The 25,127-nt window shown below is 48.4% G+C and overlaps 1 protein-coding gene across 14 annotated transcripts in view; it reads right to left on the reverse strand.

Moving 5' to 3' along the window:
* Window positions 1-25,127, reverse strand: part of LOC108930376 (ras/Rap GTPase-activating protein SynGAP-like) — a 94,420-nt gene that overhangs the window by 55,229 nt on the left and 14,064 nt on the right. For 13 of the 14 annotated variants that reach the window (XM_029248107.1, XM_029248100.1, XM_029248096.1 and 10 more), the window contains exons 2-3: window positions 16,870-17,006; window positions 7,904-8,009 (exon numbers count right to left, since the gene is read on the reverse strand). In XM_029248107.1, the coding sequence (XP_029103940.1) occupies window positions 7,904-8,009; window positions 16,870-17,006 (243 nt within the window). Of the gene's footprint in view, window positions 1-7,903; window positions 8,010-16,869; window positions 17,007-17,275; window positions 17,328-25,127 lie in introns of those variants that run through there. The other variant, XM_029248111.1, reaches the window with a different exon arrangement.

Genomic DNA, 25,127 nt, shown 5'->3' on the forward strand with positions numbered 1-25,127 from the left:
CACCATTGCTGTTAATCAATGCTGCACACCGACGGGATCAGAGGGCCCCAGGAAGAAGAGCTGTCTTTCCATTTGGCCCAGGAGGTGAGCGGGCTTCAGGGTACCCATTCCAGCGCACCGCCTTAGAGAACACAAAAGGTCTGGGCTGTGTCTGCACTGCCACTCCAAAACACCCTGTGTGTGTATTTATTCTTTATCAGGCACCTCAACATTTTGCTTCCTGCATCCGTCGTGCTCTAATTGCCAAAGCACCACGGAGAAACACGTTCATTTATCCTCAGTACAGATTGGCCCGAGTGCTTGGATTCCTTAATATGCCCGTGTTTCGGTAATCATAATGTCTGCTGCAAAAGTGACGTCTGGATGGATGCAGCCCCCGTTGCCTGGCCATTGCAGACTCACAGTATTTGGGTTATTTACCCTGCAGCGTTGCAGGATTCGCATTCAGTATTCATTATGAAGCATGGATGTGGACGAAGCTTTTGAGCAATGGCCTGCTGGCTTGCGCAACGGCAATAATGGAGATTGATTGCGTAGCAGGGATGGAAGCGTTGCATCAGAACAAGTCCGGGGTCTTCGCCGATAACAAACACTGGTGCCCGCTGAATACCTGGGGGTAATGACTGTCACACATCACAGGTGTGGAACAAGAGCAAAGAGAACATCTACCTGTCTAGAAGGAATGTCGTATTACCATTCTACACAAGCATCGGGTTGAGAGGGGGAGGATTTAGATTGAAAGAGGTTATGAAATTAACTGGGGAAATTACCTTGTTTTACCTTTAATTTCATGCACAAAGATTCAGACATATAAAGTAGATGCATGAAATATTATTAACAAAGTCTAGATAGGAAGTAGCTAAAGGCATTTCCTATGATCCTGATTGATCGAGGTGCTTTCCTCAGTTGCACGGCGCTCACCTTTGGGGTGACCTTTTGGGTGGTGCATCACGTTGGGTGATGGAGTGCAACTTAGGGGCACCGAGCGGCTGGTGGAGAAGAGGGACTGCGTTGCTTCGAAAGAGGATAAAGAGAAAGGGGGAGCTACGTGGAAAAGGTGAGCCAGTTGGGTCAGAGATAAACGAAGCTAAAGCCTCTGATGGAAATTGTCAAGCTTGGCGAAGCTCAGAGACTTTTCTGGAGGGATGCCATTTAGAGACGCGCACACACAGACGCGCGCACTCACCCACCCACCCAGAGGCACAAGCACATGCACACAGCCATGTGCGCAAGCAGACACAGCCTCTTGTGCTCATACCTGAAACTCTCCTTGCGATGCCACCCTGCGACGCAGCAGGAGACGTCTCCAGAGTCTCTCCGGTACCTCAGCTCGTGCGTCAAGGCAGGCTGCCACTTCTGCCGGATCACGCATCATCAGCCTATTGCGTCGGCAGCGGTCAGGGCTTCGGGGACGGGGAGTCGGTGCACAGCGTTGGCCATGGCGGTGACCATGCTCTTATTACGACAGCAATGTCCCCAGAGCAGTGGCGTATTGCCGTGTGGGTTGATGCACGGCTGTGCTATTCCAGTGCCCAGCATCCTGTGCAATGGCTAACACGCCAAGTCAAGACGCCAACACGGACACTTAAATTACGCTTTCAGCGACTAGCATGAGTGATGCATCTTCCAGGTATAAATATATACACTGATATTAGTACGTCTCAGTTCTTTTTTCCCCCAACAATTTGACATTACTGACTAAAAAGCCAGACCTCTTTGAAAATGGCCTATCCTGCACCGGACAACGAGCAGCACATTGGCCCGGTAGGTATTTTCGAGGTTTGCATGTTTTTCTCATGTTCACATTCCAACAGCAATGATACACCGGCAAAATACATAAATGTAAATCAACAATCTGCTGTCGATTAGTGGCTCTTAGACTATTGTACCGGCTAAGTACACAATCTTTGTTATTTTTAGTCTGCATTTTTAAACAAGTCATCAAGCAATTGTACATCACGCAGGTCCATCGTCATAAATGTTAAAGTACGTTGCAGTTCATGAGTTTTTCAACAGCTAAGTCAAAGAAAGGCATGCTGACATGCACCACATCACTGGTGGAGCGCAGATATGAAAGGAGCCCATCGCAGTTCAGCTCCGCACCAGAACTTCAAAATAAGGCTTTTCAAGCACTCCGTTGCCCAGGCTTTACTCTGTTGCCCACTGTTCTATGGATTTTAGTGGATTGAAATTCGCAGCGGAGGAAGTCAGAAAACATAGCCAAGGAAAACCTCCGTCCTCCTCAAAGCCCAATTTTAATTGAGGCATGCTGCTCTCTAAAGGGGCCAGGGAAGCCATTCAAGGTCGATGCAAACGCGTGCTTTGTTGCATGCTGGCATTTGATTCGTGCCATTAGGGTTGCTGCGGTCTTTTGCCATTACCGGAATACAAAGGATGCTCGGGGGAAAAGGATGCACATGGTGGATTTCAAAAAAGAAGAATGTGACTTAGATACACAGATGCTAATAAATAGCATCCCACTCCCATGATACACCGCCCTCCTCCACCACTAGCCCAACAAAAACAATGCCGTTCCTCAAAGGAAGGTTTCCTATCCATAAAAGCTCCAGTGTAACCCTTGTAAGAGCCAGGGGGTAAAGGAAAGATATAACAAGAGAGTGTTTCAACTCCTCGATCCCAGAGTAAGGACACCAGGTGGTGAATGGTTCTGAATGAGCCTGAACGTGGGCTGACAGCACACAACTGCGCCTATCTGCATGTCTTTAAACTTATATTGATATTTCATTCAAATGCTGCCGGGGAAATGAATGAAAAGCTGCTATCCAGCTGTATTCAGAGTTTCACCTTTGTCTTGAGATCGCTGAGGGCAGAGAGAGGGCTCACAAGTGTGCCAGTCGCACAGCCAAGTGCTCAACAGAGCCTTCAGATGGGATGAACGTCAGGAGTGGACTCCCACAGATCCCAGTCACGTGCGCCCACTTCGACCGGCAGTCAGGCTACGGCTGCAGCATGCTATTGGTGCTGCAGAGCGACGAGATTACGGGTGTAAATTTGCTGACGGAGCAATTTCAACCCGACCACCTCCCCAATCACACAAGAGCAGCAACGCTTCGACTGAACCTGAAGGAGCTTCGCAAACTGCTAGAAGACTCTCGTTCCTGGCAGTTGTGATGACACCACAGTGAGAGACTCTGAGCAGAGCCAAAACAGTCACGAAGCTGCCACTTCCTGAACAGGGACCCTGATGAGTTCAGCTCTGGGCTACAGAGACTATCAAACACGATGTACTCCTGCTTTCATGAAACATGTCATGATGCCAGAATGCTTGCCTTCACTGACATGAAGGGTTTCCCAGTGGATAGCTATATAAATCCTATAAAAAATTAGAATTCTACAATAGCATGACACCGCAGACTGCTGTAGGTTGAGTTGGACTACAAATTTCATTTCACATCAGTGGAAGCAGTGGTAGACTGCCAACATCTAACGGCATCCATCCCAACATAGAACGGGAGTGTTAAATCATCTCTGGAAGAGTTAAATCAATATTGCGAGGAATGAATGAATGAATGAATGAACAGGGAGCTGAAGTGAGGCTTCCACTTTAACATGAGTAATGAATTGTATTGCCACTTTACCTTCTTTTCTATTTTTAATAGTACTCTTTATTAAGAGCACATCGTTTCAAACTTTTCCCATTGACTAATTTTTATCCTTTAGTCAGCTAGCAAACCCACATTTTTGCTCTGTAGGTACTAAGAATGTAGCCTTTCAGACAAGGACAGAGAAAAATCCATATATAAAACTACATAAATTGAGTAAAATTAATAAAATATGGTATCGAGCAAACTCACTGTGCTTTGAAAACTGCGTGTCTGCATCTAAAGCCCTTCACTTGCTGCAAATTACATTTTGCTTACTCTGAGTTCTATACCTTTTTGGAGAAAAGTGTCTGCTAAATGAATAAATGTAAATAAGTATATTATTCAAGCTGGACTTCTATAAATTATAAAAAATAAAGTCTATAATATGAAACCTGAGACAAGAAAACACATCTGTATTAACACTGCATGATGCAGTACTAAACTCAGCAGTACTTTCAACACAGATTTAAAGCATATATTTTAACTGTCTGCTGTGTTATTAAACCCAAACAGCATGACCGTTAAGTGAAACAGACCAAATCAGCAAAGAGGGTGTATTCAGTGACAGCTCTGTAAAATGGCGCTTATGTCCAGATCCGGGGTGCGTCTCTGTGAACATGCATGAGTACTACAATAATTAGGGCTCGAATTTGTATGCAAGTCCCACTCACGGCCAACATTCCTGTAGACAGCACAGTGACTCAGCACATCCGTGCCAAGATGCAGAGAAACCTTGGACAGATTCACTGCTCCTTCAAAGGCAGCATTAAAGTCATGTCTCTATTGCTAAGAAGTCGTATCTGTTCACAGAGTTTTCCACTGGTAAATTAACAGGAGCTCGTAAAAGACAGGGCTAAAGTTAAATAATGGTCAGATGCTGGCCTCTGTATTTACCCAAACATAAAATTCTTCAGAACAGAAGGGCTAAAATATTTTTATCCCTAGAGAAAGAAGGGGAAGCTGCAAGAAGTCCAAAGTTGTAATTTAGTCCCATATTACAGCTTAAACAGTCTTTAAAATGCCCTCTTGGAATGGTGTGCTTGTATCAAGTGTTCCTTGGGGATGAATAGAGAGACAAATTGCAGCAATTGTTTCTTTCTCCATTATTAATGCCCCTTTAAATGCAACCACAGGAGCTGGTGCTGTGGGGGCTCCTAGAGCGTGTGAAGCTTAGTAGATCACCTCCTTGAAGGAATGTCATGCATGTGAAGGGCAGGCAAGAATGCACATTCCAAAAAAGTAGGAAAGGTTCATGCCATTTAATTCCCGGATTCTCATTTAAAATGTTTCTACCAATGTAAACCCCTCATTTTCAATTAAAACATAACAATGTAGAGCATATACCCAACAAGAATGAGGTTAGATCAGATACTGCTGCGGGGGCTGCACCCTGACAAGTTATATTCATCTCATTACATCCCATGATTTGTTTCCTCAGCAGAAGCACTTCTTCACGGAGACTTTGCTCATTAGCGGGTTTCAGCATCAAACTCTGTCACAGACTCATGGATATGTGAGTTCATGATCCACATATTCAGACAGAGGCTCTCAAACCATTACATCCTTTGCTTCGTTATCAGCGTTTGGATATCCCAGCTACCCACAAGCTTAGTTATGTCATGGATCCAAAGGGTGCTGCTTTGAATCTCACCTACTACTGTAGTACCCTTGAGCAAGATACTTACCCTAAATTGCACCAGTAAAAAAAATGCCCAACTGTATAAATGGGTAAAAAGTTGTTGGTGGCTAAATGTTATAAGTTGCTTTGGTGACAAGTCAGCTAAATGAATAAATATTTAGTGTTTAACTATCTCCTATACTTTGACCATGAAGCTTTTCCTCTAGTACCCTGGACAGAATTTAGGCGCAAATGTACCACGGCTTTAGAAGTATCCCGAAGTCAAATGACTCCTAATTGTAACTCATTTTTTCTCCTTCTTGCCACTGGCCAACTACTTTTATGCAATTCTTTTACCACTAATTCCCACCCTGCACAATCACTTCCCATGACATTGCTTCAGACATCTTTAAGTGCTTTTATAGTACTTTTAAAGTACACCAAATCACACACACACACTGGCTGAAAGCACTCGGCCCGAGCACGGTTGTGGTGAACCGGTGCCTAACCCAGCAACACATGGCACGAGGCTGGAGCGGGAGGGGACACACCCAGGAGGGGATGCCAGTCCATCACAAGGCACCCCAGGCAGGGCTCGAACCCCAGACCCTCCAGAGAGAAGGACCCGGCCAAGCCCGCCATGCCACCACACCCCCCACGCTAAATCACAGCACACAAAAAATGTTCTGCATCCTGCAATGAAGGAAGGAGCTAAACTTACAGTTCAGCAAACTTGTATTCATCACATACTTCATACGATCCCTGCGTTACCAAATCCAAAGGGCATGCTTCTTAATTTAAACTGACCGAACAATCCAGCAAGCAGGACGCGGAAGGTACTCAGTGACAATTGTGCAAAATGGTGCTTACAGTGCCACCCACACTCCCGTTAGTTTTCCATTCAGTCACATGTTCCGCTAAGTGTTACTGGAAGAAGATTTTTGGAGGAAAAAATAAGCAGCAGTGCACCTAGCCTTATCCTGTTCTATCACTTCTGTCTGCAGTGACATTTTTAAAGCTCCGTGTTTCAAAACCAGATCTGTAGCAGCTCCCTTTGCCAAATGTGAAAGGCTGATGCTCTGTTTAATCCCCAAGAATTACAAAGCACTAATTAAAGGAGCAGTCTAAATGAAACAATTTCTCAGTATTGCTTTCATCAAACAGCAATAAAAATGAAGCGCTTGTCTGAGTACTTTTTAGGATCTTAAAATCATTGCATACACACACACACACACACATTTTCAGAACTGCTTGTCCCATACGGGGTCGCAGGGAACCGGAGCCTAACCCGGTAACACAGGGCGTAAGGCCGGAGGGGGAGGGGACACACCCAGGACGGGACGCCAGTCCGTCGCAAGGCACCCCAAGCGGGACTCGAACCCCAGACCCACCCGAGAGCAGGACCCGGTCCAACCCACTGCGCCACCGCGCCCCCTATATCATTGCATACAATACATTTAAAAATTAATAAACAAACCATAAACATCTCTCTGGATGAACTTCTGAAGAAGTTCACATAGGAAGCCTTAAAGCTATAGATGTGCTTTGATGCTCATTTGTCCAATTCAGACATTATTATTTACTAACGAATCAAATACCGTGCCTGCATCACGAAAACAATAAAATTTCAATTAAATATTTTAAATGCCACTGTTCACTCACTTCCTCACTCTCCCTCCATAGCCTTTCGATTAAAATTCTTTATTGGCCAATTACGAGTCATGTTTTATTCACAGTCGTTGAAATTTCCTGTCGAGGAAGAGCCACTTGAATTTGCATAGATTTTCTGCTTTAAGTATTGTCATTAAATAATAATTAGGTTATACTGCATTCTTTCGAATGTATGGCTTGTTATATTTGCATAAACTGCAGTATAAATAAATGTTTGCATTAAGCTATGCATGCCAACAATACATTTAAGTGTTTTACAAACAATATTTAATACATCTGGTTTAAATCGCATTCTACTACAATTCAGGACTTTGTGTCCTTTCTAAGTGATTCTATGTACAAATTTTTCAGAGAGTTGGTGCGTGGAGTGGAAACAAGTTAATGGCATTCTAGAGCATGAGGGTTAAGGTAGATTAATTAAAAGTGGCCCATTGTGTCCTCATCCTCAGTGCTATTAGCTCCATCTCTGGATGTGCCGCTGTAGCGTCATTCGAGTGCTCCGAAAGCTGACAGCTGTCACGACTCCTCCGCTCCTTCAACAATTAGGTTCTTGATGATATGTCCTATTCCAGGGGGTCTCGTGTAGTTTACAGTTTCTTCCACGGCTCTTACACAGTCCGTGAGCTGGTGGGCGATACCACCCTGACGGGGGAAGGGTTGCATTGATGGGCAGCGCCCCACAGCCTGCCCCTGACTCAAACCGAGTAATAATAATGGGCATTGAGACAGCATCAGGAGGTACATTAAAGCAGCTGGCCTGTGGACTGTGGGAGTCTAGGAAGGCTTCCTGAGAAGAGCCCAGGTTTGGGTGGTGAGGGTCATTTTGATGCGTTTGTCTGTCTTGTATCTGCATGTGTTACATCGCCCAAAAGTTACAACAGCAGCGTCCCCTTTCCGGGATGATCTCCTGCAAATCTGGTTGCTTGGGCTCATCCCAAACCGTTGCAGTGGATTAAAATATGTACGTCAACAGCATGAAGGGCTCAGCAGCTGGTTGGCGCTCGCTCACCGATCTCGGGGTGGTGTCTCCCCTCAACGGGCACGCTGACGGTCCGCCGCAGCAGCTTGTTCCGGTGCGACTCGGAGCGCCGCTCTCGCATCAGCAATGGGTGGACCTGCAGGTTGGGGTCAGCCAGAGAGACAGAAAGCGTGAGAACGTGGGAAGGCGGTCGGCACACAACGCCGGCTTGCGCGGTCAAGTTCTTCGACGGGCATCACTTTGCATTCCTCCCTAGCGGATAACTGCCGAACGGAGACGGTCAGCCATATGACTATGGTCCACCCGCCCAAACTCAGGTGTCGATTGAAAGTCTCAAAGCCGGAGGGAGTGCTGTTCTTCGGCTCACCCCTCTGCTAGCCACGCAACAGAACCAGACGCACTTCTCTCCCGGCAGGAAACTTGCCCCCATTATGCATACGGCGTGGCCAGGCCCCCCAACATCAAGACGGAAATGATTCCCAGACGGTTGCCAAATGACATAGATTGGGTATAAACAGTCAACAACAGGGTGGGTGTGCGGGGTGGGGGTGGAGGAGCTACAGGAACCAGCTTGAGCCTGGGCTGACGGCTGTTTCTGACTCAACCCCCCCAGGATGATCCCTCCCTCCAGAGAACATCTGATCTGGTCATTGGCCCCCTTCCAGTTTTCTGAGAACAGGTTGCTGCTCATTCCTAACAACGTTATCCGCTGGAAAGTGGGGAAATCGTTAATGACTGGCATGAAAATGAATCTAGTTAATAGGTTTAATTTTAGATAAACATTAAGCAAATGCGTTTTATTGTGGCAATCCATTTCGATGTCACAGGACAAAGGGGATTTTCTGAAGAATTTTCTGAATCATTCGTTATGATTTCTCGCGGATTTATTACGCCGGGGAGGTTCAGGGACACGGAACTTGCGCTCCTTTCAGAAAACATCGTCAATACGCTCCTCTATCTGAGCATGCGATGTTTTCAACAATAAATATCAGAGGAGGGACGCTATAGATTACCGTGAGTCATGCTTTCCCAGAGGTTTCATCGACTGCACTTTTATATCAGTGCCATAGTATTTCAGCACGGACTCCTCCCCCATGACAACTTACACGAGTAGCTGTAATTAAAGTCTGCCGAAGTGGCCCTTTCAGGAAAACGAAAGCGCGTCTGAAATCGCTGATGCTTTGCCTACTTGTGGGGCCCGGCGTGAAAAAGCGTGGTCAAATTCGCCGCAACGTCAGAAGCAGTGAAGCCTGATCTCGTAGGGGGCATCATTTAACGTTTAAACTCCCGAACGCTCACCTGCCCTGAACGAGCATGTCTGATAGTGACGGCTGAGCAAATAAAATGTCCTTTTTCAAAACAGCCATTCATTGCATGACATTTACATGTATTCCTTTAGTTGATGCTGTTCTCCAAATTGACTTGCAATGTTGCGGTTACAGCAGAAGATCACATTTACCCATTTATACAGCTGGGTAATTTTACTGGAACGATTTAAGGTAAGTACCTTGCATACGTGTTCCGCTGATGTATGGAAGAGTGACCCAGTGCAAGTAGTGTATCTAGCAGTGTAAGTCACCGCGGTGAATAAGGTATGTGGCCTCATAACACTACATTGAGTTCATTGGAAGTCGCTTTGGGCAAAAGCATCTCTTAAATGAATAAATATAATGTAAATACTGAAGGGTACTACAGCCGGAGGGGGAATCGAACCCGCGACGTTCGGATCCAGAGGCAGAAGCACTAATAATTACACTACCAGCTGTCCTCCGGTATAAGGATCATAAGTTGCCACTCAACATTTCGACAGAGTTGCATGTACAGGAGGACAGAGTGCCTGAGTTTTTCTTGTTCGATGGATGCAGGATTGAGCAACCCAGTCAGGCAGCATGGAAATGTCCCAGCGGAGCCCTCAACGTGCCTGCGTGTCAGCTGAGCATGTGGCGAACCCCATGGGGACATGCCGGAGCTGTACGCCAAGCACCGACACAGCTGGGAAATGGATTCATGCCTGAAGGCATAAGACAGCAAGGACAGCCACGGCGAAAAAATACATTTGTACACATTGCTTTACAACCGGTTCATGTCCTGTAAGCCATAAGTCATGTGACAAACAGTGAGAGGGAAGAGCCACTTGAGTAGGTAGGGACCATGTCGAGATCGGGAGAAAATAACAAGTTAGAAACTAATATTCGGTGTAGCACTGCCTCCGAGCCTCGTATTTTATGTAAATTGAACCAGCAAATATCCAGCTGCATAAATGAGTCATTAAGTAAGAAGCGAAACCGTGAGCACATTAAGCAACGCGGAATAAGGGCAGCGAAGACTTTGCGAACAATTAATGCTGCTGAGTGTTAAAAATGAATAAGCGTTAAGTTAAAAAGCTGTTGTTCGACTCCGGACTAAGAAAAGCTCCCAGCAAAATCAACAGAGAGTACGAGTGTAACGCTGTAGGTGGATTCGCCCTTTCTATTGATTCCCATTTACATATTTAATTACACACCGATGAAGGAGCATTAAATGCGGTGCATTTGAAAGAATCAAAGTGTTGAGGGGGGGGGGGAATTCGGGCGGCGAATGGAGGGACAGGTTTGTTGCCAAGCTGCACGGACGTCGTGACACAGGAACATCTGTGAACAATATCAAAAGATGATTGTACATTTATTTTTCAGATGCTTTTCTCCAAAGCGACTTCCAATGAACTCTATGTAGTGTCATCAGCCCACACACCTTATTCACCGCGGTGACTTACACTGCTAGATACACTACTTACACTGGGTCACTCATCCATACATCAGTGGAACACACACACACTCTTTCTGTCACTCACACACTATGGGGGAATCGGAACAGCATGCACGTGGACTGTGGGTGGAAACCAGAGCACCCTGAGAATATGCAAACTCCACACAGACTGGGCAGGGATCGAATCCACGTCCTCTCGCACCACCCATACACTGTGAGACAGCAGTTCTTGTCTCTGTGCCCCCACGTCCCCCGTGTAATCGATGACTTATTGGATGAGGCAAGATACACTGCAGTGTCTTTGGTGCAATGGCCCAGACCGCAGCAGAACCACCGCAAGATCCGCCACATGGTCAAGGCATCAGGACCAAAGCGCTGCTTCTGTATTCCAGTCCATCAAATGGTGTAATTGCCCATATCCCAGGGCTCTGTGTTGACGTTGCGTTCGTCCAACTGGTGATGCTGGACCCAAAATACGAGACGCATTTTAATTTAATGACAGCACACCGTGAGACACCGTATGCGCATGAAGAGCCTTCTGACCGATTCCTTTTCAACGCCGCTGTCAAAAATAGCCGGCTGAAAGGGAAGGTAGAGTTGGCTCAGGAAACCACCGGCTCATTACGGCCTCAGGTCTGTAATGAGTGAGACCGCTGGCATAAAACAACGGAGCGGAGCCTTAACTAGGCGCCAGCAGTGCCTTTAATTACCTCATCGGATCAATGATTAGTCTTAATTAGGGCAAACGTGTTCATCGTGTGCCGCGATTTATGACACGGCGACACCTGCGGGATTGTCTGACCGGTCGCCTTCCTTGGGGAGCTCATCGTGGAGCAGTTATATCATCGGGATTAATTGCGTTTCCCGCCTCGGGCTGTATCGACGAGGGGAAAAGGGACCGGGCACCTGAGCGGTGTGCGACGGACCCCCGCGTGCCGGGGCCAGCCAACCGGCCGCTCTCGTGCCGCCGCGAGTCTGCGGTGAGACAAGAGTTTCATCATTTCCACAGGGCAAAGTTTCACCCAGGCTGCTCGACAGCCGCGGGGCGTGTTCACCTCCACCGCTCCTCAAGCCTTAACCGCTTCATCGGTGTCATTTTTCTGGGCAGCAGGTCAGCGCGTGTTTCCGGTGCGGGTCGGGGCCTAATAGCACGTTCTGCAAAAACTGCGACAGCGCGGCTGCGGAGGAGCGCGGATTCCTCGGCGCCAGCAACCCACCCCAGAAGCGGGGAGCTGAGAGGCACCATGTGGCAAAGCCTCCCTACGACGGGTCACGTCCACGAAGCAGAAAGAGAGAGGAGTCCTGATTGAAATCCGTTCCCCGAAGCGCCACCGCTTTTATTCCCGGTCCAGATGAAGCAGTCAGCCTTCAAATAGTGACACGGGCGAACGTCCGCCCGCGGGGCTCCCTCGTCGGACCCTTTGTCCTCGGCCGCCGACTGCTCGGTCACGGAGGACGGTGCGAGAAGCAGCTGGGCGCTCGCGTTCCGTAAGATCCAATTATAGGGTTTAATTTAATCGGTTCCGAGCCAGGGGCCAGAAACCGACGACAATCGACGGAGATGACAAAAGACCGGGGGACAAAACTACCCACGGTTTGAAAAAATGTGATTTCTGGGACTAAGTTGGTCAAGATAAGCTACAAATATATTTCATCGACCTTCACTGTTTATGCCACGTCAAGGCATTTAATTTATTATTTCAGGACTTCAATACATGTATGTAACGACGTTGTGCGCTTCGTGTTACCGGTTATTAAATTTGTTTTATTATGTTACAACTGATCCATGTTGCAGTTTTTGCACCTACACCAAGTATGACAAAGACTGCGGATGATATTTGTACGTTGTGTGTTTTCAGCTCAGTGCCTTCACTTTCTGGTATAATTCTTCTGATAATTTTTCTGGTATATATTTTTTTTTTAAATTAAAAAAGCTGCTATTTATTACACTGATTAGGCATAACGCAAAGGAGAGGGTGTCAGCTGAGAGTCTTCAGCGACTACAGTTTTCATGCTTTTGCTCCAGAAGCTGTGGCAGCGCAGGGAGGAATGAGCTCTCAGGAAATGAGCCCCTCATGTGGGAGGACAGGTTGGTCTTGAGTGGCAGGTGGGTGGGGGGGTTGGACAGCAGAGGCTGCAGGGGGCTTCAGTCACATGTTACCACCCAGCAGCATCAAAAAAGGGAAGGTGGAGGGGCAAGAGGTGGGGGGTCAGGGCTTGAGCCCTTTGTCTAACAGACTCACCATAAACATGTAATCCAGTTTATGAGACCCAGTATACAGAGTTCACACACTATATAGAGCACCAGAGCCATCACACACACACGCACACGCACGCAGGGAGCTCTGAGGCACCAGCACTACCTGCTGCGCCACCATGCTGCCCTACTCTTCATTAGGGACAGTAAATAAGGCGAACGGCCGTTCGTAAAGTGTTTTCCCACACAGCTGCCTATTCAGTTGTTCTTTCAATAAGAAAGCGAATCTGAATCTGTCTTCAGCACAGCAAGTACGAGCTGGAAGTGTCCAGATCCCCTCATCAAAGGGACAATTTAGGATATAAATGCCACATTTTTCATTTTCAGTCATTTATGAGCCAATATATGATTATATCATATTTAAAGCGCTTTGTTAAATACAGTTAATTAGACGACTTGGCCCTGGCCTGTAGATATATAAACAAACATAGACCTGCGGTCACCGTACACTAATACGCTCCGTGTGTTTTCAGTAAATAGTAATAAAACAGCCAGAAATAACACACTTTGCAATTATTGTTTTTGTTTTCTCACAGTTTTTCACAAGTTCAAGACCCTGGTCACACCTAGAACAGCGAAAGGATCAGCGTTGATCGCTGCCGACGCTCCAGCGACAGCGCCGCGTCTCTCCGCCTCTGGCCACTCGGAACTGCTGAATCTCCGAGAGCATCCAAGAAGGGTCTCCAAACTCATCTCATAACAGCTAGACATGTACCATGGTGATCTATACATTTCCTGCGGGACTCTCGCTGCGATAGGCAGCAATTTGAGTGCCGACAAAACGGCGGCAACAAACAAACAAGCTGTTCGATAGCTGCGAGTTTGTGTCTAAAGCTCTTTGTCTGTCGCTGAATGCGCCTTTGTTCACCCCGCGCCGTGGAGAAAAGGGTCCAAATGAATCACGTAAACGCCAATGTAACAGCGCAGCGGTTCAGCAACAGCCGCCCTCTGTCGCCCCCTAGCGGCCAACAGGCGCCACTGCGCATTTTGAACCTGAGACCGAGACTCAGGAGAGACTCCAACGGGGCTGTGACTCATCTCTCATCTCTCAGCTCTCAAGCTACATCCTTGTATTTCCAGGCAGATGTTTAGGGGAATCAAATTTTTTCAGATTTTTAGAAAAAAAATCACTCCTTCACAGATGATCAGTGCATTTATTTATGCGTTTTTTTTACTCATTTATGATCTAATTTTCAAAAATATGCAACACACTAAATAAAAAATTACTGTATCGCACTGTAGGAGTTGACGGCAACATGTTTTTCAGCAGCTTAGCGCAAATCCAATTTCAGGCTGAAACACCTTGTTGCGGCGAAAGAGGGTTTTTTTTTTTTTTTACACCTTTTATTTTTTTTACAGTAATCGCAAACACGGCTGCGAAGAGATATGAATGGAGGGGATGTCGATAAAGCTGGTGGACAAAATTAGTCATTCTGTCCAGTCACCGGTTGGACTGACAGGAGTCAAAACGCAGGATAAACGATTCTGCGTAAATGGAACCCCAGAAGTTCACAGACAAACGGCCGGGCCTTCGTGACTGACCCAAATTCACAGGGACTTTATCGAACAACTTGGACACGGACCGCCCCGCCGAATAAAATACTATGTTTCTCACTCACCTTCACAATCATTAATGCAGTATATTAAGTATTCACTGTGATCCAGTGAGAGCATCATGTCTCACGGTCACCATTTCCGACAACTGCAACATAGTTGCTCCCGCAGCTATTACACTTAAAAAAAATTATCCTAATTATTCATCGCCCCTATGATGTACGCATCTCCGCCGAATTAGTCATTTTTCAGTAACACGCCAGAAAAAAAGTGCACTTGCAGATATTCACGAGATTATTTTTGAAATCGCTCATCTGTATTAGTTCTCCGAGAGCTGAGCTGTGATAAAGAAGCGGTTCTGCAGCGATGCAATAAGCACTAAAGCTGCGTTCTGCCTCTCGGCCCCGGGATAATCACATTATTTCTCATGTCATACCCGGCGAAACGAACTCGGAGCGAGAGTTCATTTGGACACTCTGCCGTGTTCGTGCGCCTCTGCTATTTGTTATTTGCCGTCTCCTTTGGCCTTTGTACGAATTCCGCCTCCACGCGGGAGAAGGCAGCCCGTGACGAGCAGGGCTCGTTCCACCCGTCGCAAAGCTCTCTCTCTCTCTCTCTCTCTCTCTCTCTCTCTCTGCCGCACTCCTTCGTCCTCATGTGGACGTCGGGGAAACAGATGTTGCTTCCTCGGGCGCCTCGGCTGCGAACCGTCCTGCGAGTCGCTGCGCTCGCTCGCGGCCCACGCGTTTCTCGAAGGCCGGGCGACTCGGCGCGGTCCCGCGCACATCATCGCTGCGTCTGCGCTGACCGTGTGGGCGGTACTCTCGCCTCTCGAGGTGAGCGCGCCGTGGACTCGGTGATAAATGGGCCCCCGTTACTCCTACAGCTTATAGCAGTCAATCAAACGCGTGCGAGCGGCGCGCTTTGCGCTGTCAAAAGCTTCCAAAGCGGAGCGAACAGAGTTCAGAAAAGAGGTAATGATGGGCACCTTTTTTTTTTACACCCTTCCCAGGCTCCTCACTGGAAGGCGGTCATGAGTGCAGCCACAGTGTTAACAAAAAGCGAACGCGCACTGCTGCTTGAAAGCGTGGTAACCCCTGGTGTCCCTTACTTTTACCACCAAATGGTTATTCAATCGGAGTTTGCATGTTTTCCCCGTGTCTGCGTGGGTTTCCTCCGGGTGCTCTGGTTTCCTCCCACAGCCTAAAAGACATGCTGTTCAGGTTCCCCCAGAGTGTGTGAGTGACAGAGAGTGTTCCACTGATGTATGGATGAGTGACCAGTGGAAGTAGTGTATCTAGCAGTGTAAGTCACCGCGGTGAATAAGGTGTGTGGGCTGATGACACTACATAGAGTTCATTGGAAGTCGCTTTGGAGAAAAGCATCTGCTAAATAAATGAAAATATAATTGGGGGCACAATGGCACAGCGGGTTTGGCCAAGTCCTGCTCTCTGGTGGGTCTGGGGTTCGAATCCTGCTTGGGGTGCCTTACGGCAGATTGGTATCCTGTCCTGGGTGTATCCCCGCCCCCCCTCAGCCTTGTGCCCTGTGTTGCCAGGTTAGGCTCCAGGTCGCTGCGATTTCAGTGTGTGTGTGTGGTTATTTAATGAGAATCGGTGTTTCTCATGTGACACAACAGCGGTGCAATGATCAATTCCATATGTTGCTTTAGACGAAATCGTGTGTGTAGTAGAAACATGCTAGCAGTGCAGGTGCAAAAATAAGAGAAGCTCAAGTAGTACTCGTTCCAAACCAAGTAGGTAAGTAGAATCATGGGTGTAAATCATAGTAATTTATTCATTTTATACATTTACGTTAAGATATAACATTTAGATTTTGTAAGTTTAATATAATATTTTATGCAGGAATATTGAGCATGCCTAAAGGGTTCACATACTTCCGAACAGTGCTGTAACTAACAGAGGCAGCAGACGGCGCAGCGGTCAGAGCCGTCACTAATTTGTCAAAGGGCACAGGTTCGAGCACCCAGTCCCACCGCAGTACCCTTGTTCAGGGTACTTTACCCTGAAAGCACCCGGCTAAAAAAAACGGCAAAAAATGGCGAGTAGCTCAGTGTCCAAACCCAACGTTATAAGCCACCTTGGAGAAAAGAGCCGGATCAATAATAGCAATAACCTGCAATATCATTTTCTGCTTTAAATACTTAATGTCGCACGAAGCTTCTGGGCCGGATATCAAACACACCTTTTTTTAGGACCCATCCGTTGCTGACGCTGCCCCAAATTATCAGTATTTTCATTTCAGGATATTTAAATGTTTAATCGGCTGAAGCGTGCAGCGCATTTCTTTACGTCGGAGACACGAGCAGGTGTCGAGGAACCTTCGGCGAAGGCAGGAGACGCAACGCCGGATGGAGACGCGCGCCCTCCCGCCGCGAGACGCCGTCACGGCACACATGCACGCAGCGCAGCGACGGTACCTCCTCTTGGTCCAACATATAGAGCTGATTTCCAGCGATCACGCAGTGGCGCGGGTTCCATCCGGGCCGGTCGTAGGAGGGCCCGTGGGCCACGGGGTGGTGGGGGCGATAGGAGGGGGGGGCGGCGTACCTTGCATCTGCGGAGCAGAAAGAAACGCAGAGGGGTGCGTGGTTAGCGCCGTGGCATCGCGACACAAAGTGCGAGAGTCCACGGGAAAAAGAAGAAAATGAAAAGCTTTATTTATAATTTATCGAACAATTTTCGCACATACCAAAGGAATCTATTTAAAAAAGAAAGATGATGAATATTATATTAACAGCTCATAAATTAAACTGAATAATGAATCAAAGAGAATGCCTAAAACAGAAACACACACACGCTGGAGACAAAGGAGAAAGCGTTCACCTGTTACTACTCTGTGTTTACCGTGCCCCGCCGCTCTAATGTGGTAAATTGCCGTTTGAGCCCGGAGTTTGAAAAGAGCGGCAAAGAGAGGGAGGCAAGGTGGGAGCGGAGAAAGACGCAGATCACGGGAAAGCGTGCGTTGCGCGTCGTCCGGTGCGGGTCGGAGCCCCGCGCCTTTCTTCGCCACTTTTTCTAACGCCGATTTCAGAAAGTGGCCTTCGGTAGGAAAAGATCCGCCGATTCAGCACCGCGGAGAGCGACAAACGCAGACTCGGCACCGATTCGATCGCAGGCTCCTGATGACGGACAGGTGAGCTTTACCCTGGTACTGTGCGTAAGACGTAGGCTGTACGGAGCGTGCGTCCCAAGTAGAGGAAAACCACTGCAGCCTGGGTTTGATCCACCATAGCGTGTGACACCAGAGCGTGTGTATCGCGCTCGGTGGGACGAACGCTCCGGCGCAAGTTCGGTCCCTTGCCGATGTTTGGCCCCACTGGGGTGGTGACACACTCATGCCGTCTGAGGAACGTCTGCATGCCGACAGGCGCCGCCCGTCCAACACGAGACCTCACACACCGTCGCTGTGACATCTCTGCACCTCCACCAGTTCGAAGTCGGCGAACGAAATCCCGAGCGGTTTCCCTCGACCGAAATCTCGGTCGGTTACGCTCCAGCGAGGTTTACGGAAACGCGGCAACACGGAGCGTGAACTCTCACCCTGCGGACGAAACTGACCAAGACCAACTTTTCGGCAAAGTCATTGCTTCCACACTCTTTAACGCAAGTAAAAGTACTTTAAAACTATTTACCCATCAATACCCGCTTATCCAGGGTTAGGGTCAAGGTATCTGGAGCCTATCCCAGAAGCAAAGGGAGTGACGCTGGATGCTTTGTGAACGGAAAACCAGTCCATCGTAGGGCACTCTCACATACCCACACCCACACCCACACACACACACAATGTGCAATTAAGGCTTATAAATTCACCTGAAAAACCAATATTTATGTCATGGGAGGAAACTCACCTAAACTCCACACAGGCTGAGCCAGATTTGAACCCAAGTCCAAACCAACAACCCAGGATTGTGGGGCACCAGCACCATTAAATTACATTAATTATATAATATTTATTATGTTGCTCATATTAATTGTGTGTGCGTGCGCCAAATGCTTAGGTAAAATGCACGAAGTGAGAAGCGTCGGCTAGAGCGACAAACAAAGATATCGCGTATTCATCGGAGATTGAACGGTGATCGTGATCAATATTATCTGCGTGCTGAGGTAGAACGCGCAGCCTCAGCAGGCCGAAGATGCCCTCTTTCCAGTTCCTCCTCCAACTTCACATTCAGAGGACGAAGCGGAAGGATTTGCATTTGACCTTAGAGTGGAGTTTGGGGACTGCGAGGCATTTGTTGACCGGCCTACAGGCGTCACGGGAACATTTTGGGCCGTGTCTGGATCGGAACAAATTAAATCCCGAGTAGAAGGTCCATCCTGTCCCGGCGTGGTTATACATGCAGATGATCTGACGCTCCCTGGAAGTCACGGGCCGCTCCGCAGTTCGGGAGGCGTTCGTCGCCGGCGCCGTGACGGTTCAGCTTTATTACCGCGCCTAACGGGAATCGTGGTAAATCTTCACGCCGCTCAACTCCTCACCACACTAAATATAACCAAGCAAACATTTAGGTTCCCGAGGAAAGTAGGAATCCGAACGAGACCGAGCTCACCGCCATCCCTCAGACACCTCGCCGCTGAGATGGGCGTCATCGTCAGCGCGTCAAAGCGGGCCGGCAGGTCCGTACCGTCGGCGGCTCCCCCGGCAACTGGACCTTTGGGTGCGGCGCGTCATGTCCTCCTCCCGCGCACTGCCCTCAGGGAGCGGCGGAGCACCACGCCACCTCAGACACGCGGCTCTGAGGGACCCACGTGGTAACGACGGCACCTTACCGCTCCACGCCCGAGCAACACGGGGCAGTAACTCTGAGCTTCTCTCGTTTTACGTTACATTATATTATTCACATAAAGACCATGTGATTATGTCCATAAATGCATGCGGAGACCAACCAGGAAATCACTGCAGACGAGTCCTACATTGTGCGGTACACTGTGTACTTTACCCTCTTTAATGCTCTTATTATTAATGTGTCTGTTGCTCGCAAAGAGGTACATTTAATTCTGGCTGTTGCCCAACAGTCCCGAGTCATTGCTGTGAATTTTGCACAGGACAGCAGGTGGCGTGGTGGTTAGAGGTGCTGCCCTGCAATCCGAGGGACCCGGGGTAATATCCCGGTGCATTACCTTGAATTATTCCATTAAACTCGATCCAGCTGTATAAATGAATAAATAATTGGAAGTTTCTCAGTGTACAAACATCGTAAGTCCTGGTACGCAAAAGCATCGGCTAAATGAATTCCAGTCCAGTGCAGCAACAACTTGAGATTCCGGACTCCGCATTTCCTCAAACTTCGATTCATTATGAAAGACAGTGAATTATTAATAGGCCATCGCATGAAAATGCTCTTTAAGAATTCCACTTAGGGAACTGCCCGTTTGAGATTGCGAAGGACCCGAACAGGTAGTTGGATGATAACTATAGACGTCCTTTGTCTGTGCCAGTGAAGACCAACAAGCACTGAAGAATGTCCCAGAAGCGGCCCAGATTTTACCGCAAGTTGTCATGCTCCCGTCAGCGTGTCTGCGGAGCGCGTGTGATCGTCGCTTCCCTCTAATTGTGAGAACAGATAAACAGACAGGAGTCTTTGATGTGTGTAACTAGGCGAGGGCCAATCGCTGGCCTAGAGCTTTCAGAGTGCCTTCGGTGCCGTAGTTTAAGGGTTGTTGGTTCGAGTCCCGGGACAGGCATCGGCGCAGTGCGTTTGATCGCGGTTCTTCACCTGAATTCGTCCCCCAAAATACTCTACACGATACATGTGCGCTAGTCGAAGTTTCTCTGGGATCGAACTTTATGTCCTGGATTGAACTTCCAGTTAAAACTCAGATAAAAGTGTGATGTGCGGAGAGGAGATGAGGTCTTGACCACACGAATGACCAAAAAGTGATCGATGGCACCAAAGAGTGTTGTAACCATTGTGTGTGTGATACGGGTGTATATCGAGAGCAACAACTTTGCTGGGAGGTTTTGCAGGCACCAAAGTGTCTATTTCGGGATATATTTCCCACAATAATTCACCGAAATATGTTTTTTTTTTTTTTACCATGTATGGTTACCAGGATGTCGCACCGACACACTCGTTCCCTTCTCAAGCTCCGTCCCCTAAGCAAGTCGCTCAGCTTTTCCTGCACGCTGAGCAATGAAAGACATAGCGATCGCTGGGCAGCCCACACCCTCCTGCTTGGCCTCGGGTTCAAGGGGTCGGGGAGCAGCCGCGCCGCTGGTGCGCGCTCTCTGTGCTGCGTGCCTCGCTCCACACGGCGTCAGTGTTGCAGCACTTTTCAAATTGCGCCCCTCAGCTCAAAGCACAGGAAACAAGGTTACTGCCCAAGAGATGTCACTTCCGAAACGCCCACTCCCGCTCGCTCGCTCGCTATTTCACGCCCCCAGCCCGTTGCCATGGCGACCCAGAAAAGAATAGAATAGAATAGAAGTGAGTGTTAAAGAGACGGATGATCACAGAGGAGGAGAGAGAGAGCTGGAGCGAGGGGAGGGTCGGACGGAGAGGTGGGATAGCAAGGGGCAAAGGAGTGGAAGAGGGAACAGGAGACGGAGACGGTGGCACTGGGAGGGAAGGGATGCCGGCACACGGGATGCGGGAGAGGCAGAGGGGGATAGCGTCCGAATCGCAACGAAAGTGAGGGAGGAAGCGAGGTTTAAGGAGTAAGCAGCCAGAACAGAGAGAGACTCAGAGCGAGACAGAGAGAGAGGTGGAGGAAGAGGGAGGTGTACAGGGGAGGACACTTTTTTGGAAAAGGTACCCACATCTTGTTCCCATAGCAACGCAACCACATATGAAATACTGACTAGTTTTTTGCTTTCTCGTCTCACTCCTCTCTTCCTCGCATGTCTACAGAGAAGTCTATATGTAAATGATCAGAGGGACAGACAGACAAGAAGTCAAAGGCGCCAGGGTGGCAGAGTGCGTTAGCGTGGGTGTTACACACTCCAGCTAAAGCGACATAAACCGAGTAGAAACTTTGGGCAGATGGGCGCGGAGATTAACACGTTCATTAACTGCATCGCGAGACTTTCCGTGTAATGCTGTAAGACTTTGCGTAAACAGAGAGAGAGACACGCACACGCTGTATAATTAAAACTGAACTTTCCCATGGAGTCACCGGTGGCCTCATGGCTCTTGCTGTCACTTCCCCTCCCCCCCCAGTTTCTCAACCCATCTGTCTTTCAGGCCCCCCTCCACCCAGCTCGAACCGCTCTCCCTCCGTCGCTCTCATTCTCCACCTCTCGCTCGCCCTTTCTCTCAGATTGATTGAGACGCGTTCCGGAAAGGCCGAGGCCTTCAGGACGGGGGACCGGAGAGCACGGCAGGGCAAGACGGTAGAGCAAGATGGCAGAGCGAAAGCTAGCAGACCCCGCGATTAGCACCGAGGGACAATAAAGGCTGTGCTTTCTATTTTCTGCTCTCTCACTCTCGCGCACTCCGTCTCTCAAACGCCCCATCCATCGGGCGCTGCTGCCAGGCCCTCGGCTCTGCTGCCAAACTACAGTCGTCTTTCATTAGAATAACACGCATAGGAGAAACGGCGACGCGCCGCACTCCGCATTCAGCCACGCGTGAGCATATATGTTCGAGACATTCAACGCGCTGCGCCGATTTTGATGCGACCATACCGTTTGTCATATTGCCTTGGCCGCTTTTCGTTCTGGGGCCGCTCGCCTGTTGGCTTTCGGGGGGGCGCAAGTTTGGGGAGGGAGCAATCTGTCAGACGGAAAGGACATACAGTACTCAGGATGCATTTGCACATTCTGATGGCAGGGAAGACAAAAAGACAACAGGAAGGCTTCAAGGCAAGCCAAATGCTGGAGCGGAGTGAGCAACCTGTTTTTGAAGCGTCACTCGGAGACGCTACCGACACTTTGAAATGCGTATCACAGGACGGACACTCGTGCAGATGGTTAAATTAGGAAAGAAATGACCCAGTTCAACGGCTCCTCCAAGGCATTTTAGCGCTCGGAAACTTTAATATCATGCACGCACCTAAGGGCGGTACTTCTGCGTCCAGCGTTGCGCTTTGTCCTCATTCCTGAGGAGCGCACGTAGACGGAGCGAGCGGCACGCCAGAAACGTACCGACACTTGACTGCTGGCGGTGCCGTTCGCCGCTCTCCATCTCTATAATTAGGCTGCAGATTGACTCAATTATTTCTCAATGACATCAGTGTTAAATTCTACTGGAAGTTCGGCGGAAAGTTTCCCGCCATTAAAACGTGCCCCTTCGCTATGACCGCGTTCTCTTCCGCACGACATCCCCGGCTGGTGGGATGCACCGGCTGCTTATTTTCGCCCGACTGCTCATGGAGTGTTTTTTTTGTTTTGTTTTATAGCTCATTCAGAGGCCACATGTCAGAGTGTTTAATATTTATGTCAGTATGTCGGCCGTGTGCATCCGCATGCTCGCGTGAGCATGTGCTCGAGTGTACGCGCGCGCTCGGGGGACACTCTCGAGTGTGCGTGCGTGCGCGCGCGTGCGTGCGTGCGTGTATTCTCCAGCGAGCACGAGGGACCGGGCTTCGTCCCGGGAGATGGCGAATAATTATAGTCAGCTGTCCTCAATCCAGAGATAGACAGAGAACTGTGTCATTGTTTCATTACCCCGTGGACCCACACCTTAGCTTCACACAATCCGCACAGAGAGGACTCCGGCGAGAGACGGCGCCGTCGCCTCGGGCCAAGAATGTGGAGGGATGTTTTTTTATTGAGAAAAGAAGCGGGCGAAGGAACCTGAAAGCTCCATTAGGATGGATGGCGCAGGGAAGGCCGTTCCGCCCCGTTCGCAAAGAGAATTGCATATGCTGTGCTCTTAGGAACAAAAGAGGGCAGCGGGATGGAAGAGCAGCCAAGACACCGGATTAGCGTCCGCGCCGCTCGACGTTGCGGCCGCGCCCTTTGAGAGGGGTTATTTCTGCGTCTCTCCTCGGTACAAACCCAGCCCCGCACAAGGCCGCCGAGCCCCGAAGTGTCCGAGGAATGAGGAGTGACGGTTGTTCCAGACACACCTTATGGCCTTTATTGGTTTCCAGCTGAGAACAACTTGACCTGACCGTGGGACATATTGTTTACACGCTCACATGGCTGCATTAGTTTTAAAACAATACCGCTTGGGTACCACGGAGCACCTTTCGGGGAAAATTACAAAGACTCTTTATACTTAGCACCGCCGCACTAAAAACACACACACAAAAGACACGGTGTGATGAAATGTGAGTTCTCGGAAAGCCCCGTTGAGAAACCCGTCCTTGTGACTCAATATACTCAAGGCGTAAAACACTGCCACCATTGGTGTGTGATTCCTTTCATAAACGTCAAAACAAATAGTAAGCAGTGCAGTTGTGGTGAGTCAGTAGAAAAAAATTAACATAAATTTAGGACAGGGGTTTCACTGTGTTGTCAAACAGAGAAGCCGTGCGTTCCAGTGTGTCTGCGCACTCAGTACTTACGCATTCCAAACTGAGTACTCCAGAGTACATTTTCAAGTATTCTCCTTCACAGTTTCCTCAGCACTTTCCTTCCCTTACAGTTTTTGACTGAGGCATTTCAAGCCTTTTGAGAAACTTCATTGATACTTGGCTGGATGTCCTGGAAAACGCCATTCATCAAATTCCAGAAAAAATTAACAGAAAAATTTAATTCTTAAATACACATTAATTCATTACGATAATGAATTTAATACTTATTTTCTTCTTCCAAGATAATATTATCATTCTGTAACAGATTTGTATTCTAAGGGAATTAGTTATACTGTGAATTTTAGGGGATAAGTCAAGGTAAGTACACTGATTAAAGGCACTATACCAGGAGCATGAGTGGGGATTCAAGCCCAGGACCTTCCAGCTGCAAGGCAACTACGCTAACCACTAAACATTCTGTCCTCCCGAAGAGCCTGAAGAACCAAGACCAAAGATCCAGCATTCAATCTGTGACACATGAGCACATTCAGTACTATTGACAGTACGGGCACGTGACTTAACACACAATTCCGATATTTTTAAATTCGGATTTGTAGAAGGTTCCTTAACGATCGCAAGTATAAATCGAGACCGACGGCACAACCAGCCCATACAACAAGCATCTCACGATCTTGGGAACCGCGACGGCATTCATTGCAACGTACCGTAACAGACGCACGCGCATGACCCGCCGGAAGGATCCAGTCTTCTGGCGAAAGCTGCTGCTCCGTTCCACACACCGCACGACAAGTTAGGGCTGCACCAGTCTAGCTGTGGTAGAACGATGTAAAAACTGAGCCTTTGCGTAGAATAACTCCCCGTCAGAAGAGATCCGAACCCGCAAAGGTGATGACTGGCTTGCTCAGCCGGCTCTCTCGAACGCCGGGCATCAGTTTGTTCGGCTCAACCCACACTCGCAAGGCAAGAACACCAAAAGTGTTACACACGAGAGAAGGCCATTCAGCCCATGCGGCTCAGTCGGATACGGAACGTGGTAAGTGTGAAGTGCTTGTTGAGTTTAATGCAGCGCTGACATGAATGCACCCAAAAAGTGTGTCTCTCCCACACTGGGACAATTTGGAAAAGCTCTACAAACAGATGCATAATATTGTCACAACCACACATTCTTCATACCTCACTTGACAGAGACCGTAATCATGAGATACATAAATTAAACAACTGAACTCAACCAATCACAAAATTAAAATACACT

Source organism: Scleropages formosus, chromosome 23, assembly GCF_900964775.1.
Source record: "Scleropages formosus chromosome 23, fSclFor1.1, whole genome shotgun sequence".
Lineage (NCBI taxonomy): Eukaryota > Metazoa > Chordata > Actinopteri > Osteoglossiformes > Osteoglossidae > Scleropages > Scleropages formosus.